This window comes from Merops nubicus, unplaced genomic scaffold, assembly GCF_000691845.1.
Source record: "Merops nubicus isolate BGI_N331 unplaced genomic scaffold, ASM69184v1 scaffold24225, whole genome shotgun sequence".
NCBI classification, from domain to species: Eukaryota; Metazoa; Chordata; class Aves; order Coraciiformes; family Meropidae; genus Merops; species Merops nubicus.
Genome location: NW_008611937.1, coordinates 271 through 8,347, shown reverse-complemented (window position 1 = coordinate 8,347; position 8,077 = coordinate 271). Strand labels below are relative to the sequence as shown.

The following is an 8,077-nucleotide window of genomic DNA, read 5'->3' as shown; positions in this document are numbered from 1 at the left end:
GCCGCGACCAACGGGACCACGCACGGGGAGACCAGCCGGCCGCCCCGCAGAGCGCGGGCCCCTGTCCTTGCCCTCCCCTCTCCCCGGCCCGCTGTGCCATTTTGGTTCCTGTCGGTGGACAGCTCCTGATACGGATACCGAGCCTCAGAGCAGCCTCCCCGTCACTCAAGGAGATGGGCAACTGGTGTGGGTGAACCAACAGGTCTCTCCAGCATCCCTCCTCCATCTCCTACCCTGTTACCTGTGTGCACCTATCCCGAACTCTCCCTACACAGCATCCTGGGGCAGGCGGTGTAGCCCCAGAGCCCCCTGGCAGGCTCTGGTACTGGCCAGGCTCCCCAGGGGGCCCACAGATGAGGCGAGATACCTTCAAAAGTGCTGCAAGGAAACCACGCAACCAGATTCATGCAGGAAGTGTCTCTTCAGCGGGTTTGCCCCTATATATAGGTGCATCTACTGAATATATGTATGTCTTAGCAATTGCATACTGGAAATTGTGCCACGCGTGACTTGATGGTGCTGAACTAATGCATACAAAAGTATGGAGGGGTCCATATACCCTCTTAGTACAAAGTTCTTCCTGTCCAGCTGCAGAAGGATCCAATTCTGGGGCACGAGAGGTAACCTGGCAGGTCTCCTGGGGGGCACGCTTCTTTGGCACCTACCCAGTTTGCTCACAGAGCTGCTGGATCCAGAAGGACGGACTGGTGCTAGATTGCTGTGGGATGATTGGGGCAACAAAGTCCAGCCCAGATGCTCCAGCCAAGCTGCAATCCTTAGGATGAGAGCTAGGGAGGGGCAGGGTGCCCACAGCTCCATACACATGGGCTGCTGCAGGCTTGGGCATCAGGCAGCAGCTGTTGAAAACTCTGCTATGTGCATTCCTCTCATGGCAGGTGAAGATACAGGTTAACCCTGGGAGAGGAGGACCTGGAGATTCCCCCTTGGAGGTGAAGGGTGCTAACATCCCACCATTGGATACTGCACTGCACCCACAGGACATCCGAACTGCATTTCATGGGCAGCTGAACAGCTCTGGAGTGGCTGTGGTCAGTGAGAGGAGGTCCTCTCGTGTGCCCCTCGCCAGGGCTGGCATGCCCGCTCTGCCCCAGCTGGCATGGAGGAGCTGCAGCTGAGCACACTGCCCACCCCAGCAGCCAGGCGAGGAGCCGGGAGTGCCATTTGGCTTCTTCCTGTGTAACTGGGTGCTGGCCATTAGGGGTGGGGCCTCCTGCCTCTCCATGCAGCATGTCCGAAGCCCAAAATGTCCAGAGAGGTTTTGGTTTTGACCTGTAATTGCACAGCCCACTGTGAGCTAGTGGCAACTTCCAGCATCTCCTTGAGCAGGTAGTGGCTGTCAAATGGTCCCTGCTCCAGCAGGCATGTACGTGCACATAGCCCTTCCCCAGGGAGCCTCCCACACATGGGTCAGGAGCTTCCTCACAGAGAAAGTCTGGCTGATGTTCCTCCCCTCCAACCAGAGGAGAGAAGCCGCTCTGTCCTGGTCGTCGTCACCAAGAACACACTGCATCAATAAATAACCCTCGTCTCAGACCGTGTCGCTCCTGGGCTAGGGTCAGCAAGGGAGTGGGAGGTTCAAGCCGTCCCACACTGTGGCTCCTCTTGCTGTCCTTGGGGTTTTCTCTGAGGCTTCACTGTACAATGAGAACAAGACCAGCTGCCCGGGCTTGATTGCTAAGTCCAAGTGAAGTGGCTTCAGCTTGCTTATGGGGCTCCTCTGGGGACAGGGAGGGCTGGGGACCGGGCTAGGGGGAACAGAGGGTCATTCTTCACTGGCTGACTCTTGGAGAAGGCGGTGGATGTCCTGGAAAGAGGGTCGCTCTTTAGTGTCCCGTCTCCAGCAGCTGAGCATTAGCTTATAGACTGAGTCAGGGCAGAGAGCAGGCTGGGGAAGGTAGGTCTTCAAAACAAAAGGCAAAGATGACAAAGGGAGAGAGTTACTGGCATGGAAAACAAAATGCAAACCACTTGTGAGGAGCCCCATTTCTCCATTCGCTGGGGTGGGGGGCCGCACTGCTGCGTGTGCAGAGGCAAGGGGTCCCCAGATGGTACCTGCTCATGTCCCCCAGCCCCACTAAACACAGGAGAGGGGTCAGCGGGCAAGCAGTGCATTGGGCTGTGTAAAGTGCAGGGTTTGCTGTGCTGGGCCCTTCACCAGGGCTCCTTCCCAGAGGAGTTGCTCTCCCATAGCTCCCCTATAGCCAAGTTCCCCATCTGGTCACCTTGAAGTCTTTCCCCAGGTTCCCAGTGTCCCAGGTGTAATGCTGCCTGTCCTGTCATGTCCCGTCCCATCCTGTCATGCCTCATCTCATCTCATCCCATCCCATCCTGTCCCTACCTGCCGGCCCTGGTTCCGGAAAAACTCGCCAGTGTTTTCGATGACCTGCTCGTCGGAGAGCTGGGAGTAGGGCTGCTCCCGGCAGAGCGTGAAGGTCTCCCACAGCGTCACGCCAAACGCCCACACGTCACTGGCTGTCGTGAACTTGCCCTGGCCAGAGAGAAGAGTGGAGTTGGGCATGAGCATTACCCTCTCCTGCTCCATAAGCCCTCTGTGCCCAGGGTTCAAAACCTCTTTATGAATGCTTCAGCTTCCAGATCTGTGCCCAGAGTACAGGGCTTGGTCCCACAGAGCTGCTCTTTGCCTGGGGCCAGAGCCTGGCAAGCTCTGGGTTCAGTTTGCAGCAACTGCTCTGAGAGCTGGGGCTTGGTAAGGACCCAGCCTCCTGCAAATATCATCAGTAAATCTGCTCACTCTTCCAGATCTGATGATAGCCAGGACAAAACGTCAAGCACTCTGCTCAAAGGCTGGGCACTGGAACACCAAGGATCACCACAGTCCCCTCGTCTTGCTTCAGAAAACTGTTACAACTCCCACTTTCTGAATGCTTCATCCCAAAGCTGGGCTCCAGAGGAGAGACTTCCCCATCCCTTCTGCACCTCCCAGCCTGAGGAAAAGAGGCCGTGAGCAGGCCCCTGGCCACGACAGTGTCCATCAGAGGACCCCAGCCCCCTCATACCAGCAGGATGCTCTCCCAGGACATCCAGCGGATGGGGAGCACAGCCCGGCCCTGGATGCGGTAGTAGTCCCCACTGTAGAGGTTCCTGCTCATGCCAAAGTCAGCTATCTTGATGGTGTACTGCCTCCCCACCAGGCAGTTGCGCGTGGCCAGGTCTCGGTGCACGAAGTTGAGGGAGGAGAGGTACTTCATGCCAGAGGCGATCTGCGTGGCCATGAACCGGAGGTCTCTGTAGCTGCCGGGGGCAACAAGGGAAGACTGAGGAGCAGGAAGGCAGGCAGCCAAGGCTGTACACCGTCCCAAGCAGGGTGCTCCACAGCTGGCCTGGGTGCCTAGAGCAGGCAGCCATGCCCACCCCTGCCCATTCCAGGTGGTGCTACCTGACAGTGGGCGCATGGCCGGCGGGGAGGCTGCCGGCATGCTGTCGGGACAGGAACTGGTTGAGGTCACCGTTCTCCATGTACTCGGTGATCATGCACAGCGGGTCATCTGCGATGCACACTGCCAGCAGTCGGATGATGTTGGGGTCCTTCAGCCGTGACATGATCTTGATTTCCTTCAGAAAATCATTCCTTTCCGGAACAGAAACCACACGAATCAGATAGACAGACCCAGAGGGACATGGAGGTGCACACAGAGCAGCCGAGCTTGCCACCCACCCACGCACGCTTTGAGAGGTCCCCTCTCCTAGGAGCAAGGACCACAAAGGGAAGCTCAGGGCTGATCTGCACACAGCTGTGGAGTGGACCTGATGGATAGATGGAGCACTGGGGAGCTGGTTGGGTCCAGCAAGGACCAAGAGCCCTGAATCGCTACAGCCCAGCATCCCCAGTCCTTGCAGGTGCACCAACAACCTGCTGGAGGCCAAGGTTGCTTTCTAAGTATCCTGACTTCTGGGGTCTCTACATGGGGGTCAATGCTCCCCAGCCCCATACCTGGCGTTCTTGTTGGCATCTGCTCGCAGCATCTTCACAGCCACAAGCATGGGGCAATTGGAGCTGGTGTCCAAGCCCTCCAGGGCAAAGTCCTTGCCTGTGAACTTCTCCATCCCCTCCACTTCACAGAGATGAACCTGTCGAGGGGCAAGGCGTAGCCATTACCTCCCCTGGCTGACAGCCTCCCCTGCCACAGCCAAATGGGGAAGGGGCTTGGCCAAGTCATGCTCAGAGCAGGTTCAGCTCCCACTCACCTCCCCAAACTGGCCTTCCCCTAGCTTCTCCTTGAAGGTCAGCAGCTTCCTTGGGAACTCCTCGACAGCCACATCCTTGCCAGAGAGCAGGTCCATGGTGAGGGCCGGCACCGAGTAGGTGTTGCCGCCCGTCACGCCCTGCAGGTTCACGATGTCGGCTTCGGCGTAGTGGGGGACGCCCTCGGGTACGCTGGCCTGGGACGGCTTCACGGGGCCGCTGCAGCCTGGGGGAGGTACAGCAGGGACAGTCCTGCTGTGGGTGTCCTGCCCTGCATCCTCTGCTCCCTGGTGCCCGCTCACACTTCAGCCACCGGCTTCTCCGTCCCCCGTCCTCCATGGAGCCCCCACGCTGCTCCAGCACGGCTGGGCTCCTGCAAACATCTCAGGCTGCTCTGCTTCCTCCCCATCGCCAGCAAACGCACCAACCCGGCCCCAAGCACCAGCTGAGCAGGGACCAGTGCCCGACCTCCGGATCACTAGAGCATCCCAGGGACACAGCTCAGCCTAGTGGTGGACACTGGGGATGGCTCTCAGCCACAAGCTTTTTCTGACCTCTCAGCGGGATGTATGGGAGTTTGTACGACCTCCCCCCTGCCCCTCTGTGCCCAAACGTTTGAAGATTGCCCAAAAGCTGGGGCTAGGAAGAGGAGCCTGCAGCAGGGTCCATGCATGGCAGATGGTCCTAAGCACGCAGGGTGTCCCAGGCTCTCACCCGTGTCCTCCTCCCCTGGGGTGAACTCGGGCAGCTTGCGGATCAGGCGGGAGGGCTCCTGGTAGTCAGGACCCAGGGGGAATATGCGGTCATAGGTGGAGCTGGACTCCTGCTCGCTGGAGGAGGAGGAGCGGTTGTGGTTGAACATGCTGGATTCGCTGGGCAGGGAGAGGCTGACCGTCATCTCATCATCCAGCATCCTCCGTGACGCCTGTGAGAGGGTGGCAAGGGAGGAGAGAGCTGGGACAGGGAGTCCTTGCAGCACTGGTGGGACAGAATGTCCTGTGCTCCATAGCACTGTGGCCATGCCCAACCCTCTGGTGCCCAGATCCAGGGCTGCAGCACCTGCCCGGGAATGACATTTGTCCTCATGTCCCCCTGCTTCTGTTAGCTGCCTCTATGGAGAAGAGTCTGGCTCCATCACCTCTATGACTGCCTTCGGTTGGCTCTCATGCAGTGAGAGCCCCTCGGGTTCCTTTTCCCCAGCCCAGCTTCAGGACAGAGTGATAGACAAGCAGGCGGGTGCCGAAGTCACCACCCTGCCCAACTGAATCTCCTTGCTTGGGAGATGAGTGCAAATCACAACCTTCCTGAGGAGGGGAAGGGAGCATCAGCCCCTGCATGGAGTCTGCTTTCCCCACACTGAGTTCCCAGAAGAACTTATTCAGGATGAGCCCAGGGGCACCTTGCCAGCCGGCCTGTGCTTGCCCACCTTCTCCAGCATCTTCTGCCAGAACTGCCGCCACAGTATGATGACAATGATGGCCACCAGGATGAAGATGATCGCCACCAGGCACCCGATCAGGATGCGTGTGTTGCTGTCGTCCACCTTGAGCGTGGGATCTGGCAAGAGAGGGGAATGGCAAGAGCTGATCAAGGAGAGCCCCTGCCCTTTTTCTGCATCAGATGGGGCAGAGCCCCCAGGAGCATCTCACCCAGCTCAGGGTGTCGTGTTTTGCAATGCCTTACCGTAAGTGGTGGGGATCATGGGTACCTCAGGTGGGGGCATTGAGTTGTTGTACATGGCTGCGTCTGGCAAAGGAGAAGAGGAAAGCATCAAGGTGAGGGGCGCGGGTGCCCCACAGGCCCACTCCTTCCCCAAACCTTCCCCCAAGGAGTGTCCAGTCCTCACGGGGCTTGCAGCGGTGGGTACCTGACTGGAAGGTGATCTCGCTGAACATCATCCAGGAGTCAGCGAAGTAGTACTGGCACTTGATGGCACTGGCCATGCGGTGGAACAGAGGCACGGTGACAAAGCGGGCACTGGGGTTCACGTCGTCCAGCACCAGCACCGAGGAGATGGCGCTGGGCTCCCACTCGCTGGCATCGGAGCGGAAGTAGCACTGCACCTCCTTGAAGATCTTCACCCCTTTGGCGAACATGTTGTTGCAGTGGACCTGTGGGGTGGACCATCAGCACAGCCGTGGCAGGGGATGGGGACAGGGGACAGGGCGGAGGGGCGTGCGGACCTTCATGGCGGTGAAGTTCCTGATGCGGTCGAACTCGAAGGTGATCTCCACGTAGCCGCCAGCGGTGCTCTCGTTGCGCCAGCCGACGTAGTCATAGCCCGGCCACACGTGGTACTCGTGGGTCTGCGTGAAGTCGTCCAGCCCCGACACCCCATCTGTCAGCTGGCCCAGGCCCTCTGTCATGCTGGCATGTGTGAGGGGGGAAAGGGAGCGTGACTCTCGCCAACCCCACAAAATTGGGAGCATCCCACACCACCCCCCGACAGCTTCCTGCAGCCCTGTGGAAATTCAGGTTTTGTCCTTCCTGATATCCTCTCTACAGGATGCTGAACGTGAAGCTAGTGTAAATACAAGAGAAGGGCTGGGGGTGCTGTCCTCATCACAGTGTGCAACCTCCCAGAACTGGCCATGTCCCCTGCTCCAGGGAGACCCCAAGTATTTGCTCCGCTGAGGATCAGCACATCAGCCTGCAAACGCAGGGAAGAAGCATCCCCCTCTCCTCCTGCTGCCCGCCTGGTCCTCACCTGTACCCAAACGCCCCATCATACACCGAGTCGTTCAGGTAGATGATGGTGCCTCCAGGAAGGATGAGCTGCTGTCCAGCTGGCGCGTTGTAGGACACCAGACCATCTGTTGGGAGGGGAAGGTGAGCAGCCACCCACACCAGACACCCTGCCCCAGCCAGCCCCCAGCATTGCCAGCCCCGAGTGGGATGGACAGCACCCCTTCTCCCCCAGGCTCTGGGGACAGGAGGACGGGCACAGGATGGCAGCACCCACCCAACCAGACACAGCCGTACAGCTCCACACGCAGGCAGACGTTCATGGAGTGGTCAGTGACAGGGATGAAGCGGACAAAGCGGGCAATGAGGGGTGGCTCCAAGTCCTTGAGGACGATGTCATAGGGGTTGGTGTTTCCATCCAGCACCTGGGGAGAGATAAATGTGGTGGGGACGGGCAGGTGCATCCCCCCCTCACTGCAGCCCCCACCCGCCTTCTCACCTGCTTCCCATGCCGGTTCCTCCAGGAGATCCAGCGGGTGCCATCCCGGCTGTAGTTGATCTTATACATGGGGGCAAACTCATTACCATGGCCCCCGGCGTGGCGTCCCTGGGTGCCCACCAGTGTGATGAAGTGCAGAGCGCGCAGGTCGATCTGCAGGAACTCCTTCAGGTCATCAGGCTCTACTGGGATCTCGGGACACCAAGCACCATCACCATCCTCCGAGTCCAGCCTGCAAACCCAGAGCGGAGGAGCTGTTTGCAGGTAGCCAAAAGCCTTCCCCGCAACCTCCTTCTGCCCCTCTTGCCAGCCTAGACCCTGCCATGGCTGTCACAGCAGGGGCTCCACACTCCCCGTCCGTACTTGGCGGCTGTGGACTCAGACCAGTGGCTGGAGGCTGAGATGTCCTCATCGGGGATGTGCCCGCCCGACATTCCCAGGGGGTACCGGCACACCGCTGCAATGAGACCAGCCGGGCACTGAGCGGGCACCTCTCCTTGCCCTCCTGGCCAAGATCCGTGCTGAAATCGGGCTTGGCGCTGACGGGGCACATCTGCAGCATCGCAGGCACTGCAGCCCACGCAGCCCAGGCGCGGCACTCTCTGTCCCTCTGGCTTACAGAGGTGGGACGAAGCGTGGTGGGATGCTCCCATGCCGGCAGACACCTG

At 59.5% G+C, this 8,077-nt stretch overlaps 1 protein-coding gene across 1 annotated transcript; it reads right to left on the bottom strand.

Annotated features, from left to right (window-relative positions):
- Positions 1-1,519: 1,519 nt before the first annotated feature.
- Positions 1,520-7,861, bottom strand: DDR2 (discoidin domain receptor tyrosine kinase 2). Its single transcript, XM_008941400.1, has 15 exons — positions 7,758-7,861; positions 7,410-7,641; positions 7,188-7,335; positions 6,933-7,038; positions 6,409-6,592; positions 6,093-6,336; positions 5,909-5,971; positions 5,652-5,782; positions 4,940-5,150; positions 4,228-4,451; positions 3,974-4,110; positions 3,419-3,610; positions 3,039-3,273; positions 2,360-2,509; positions 1,520-1,921 (listed from the first exon to the last, which is right to left on the bottom strand). Exons 1-15 carry the CDS (start codon positions 7,841-7,843, stop codon positions 1,784-1,786), a joined length of 2,481 nt encoding a protein of 826 aa, XP_008939648.1. The 5' UTR covers positions 7,844-7,861; the 3' UTR covers positions 1,520-1,783.
- Positions 7,862-8,077: the final 216 nt, after the last annotated feature.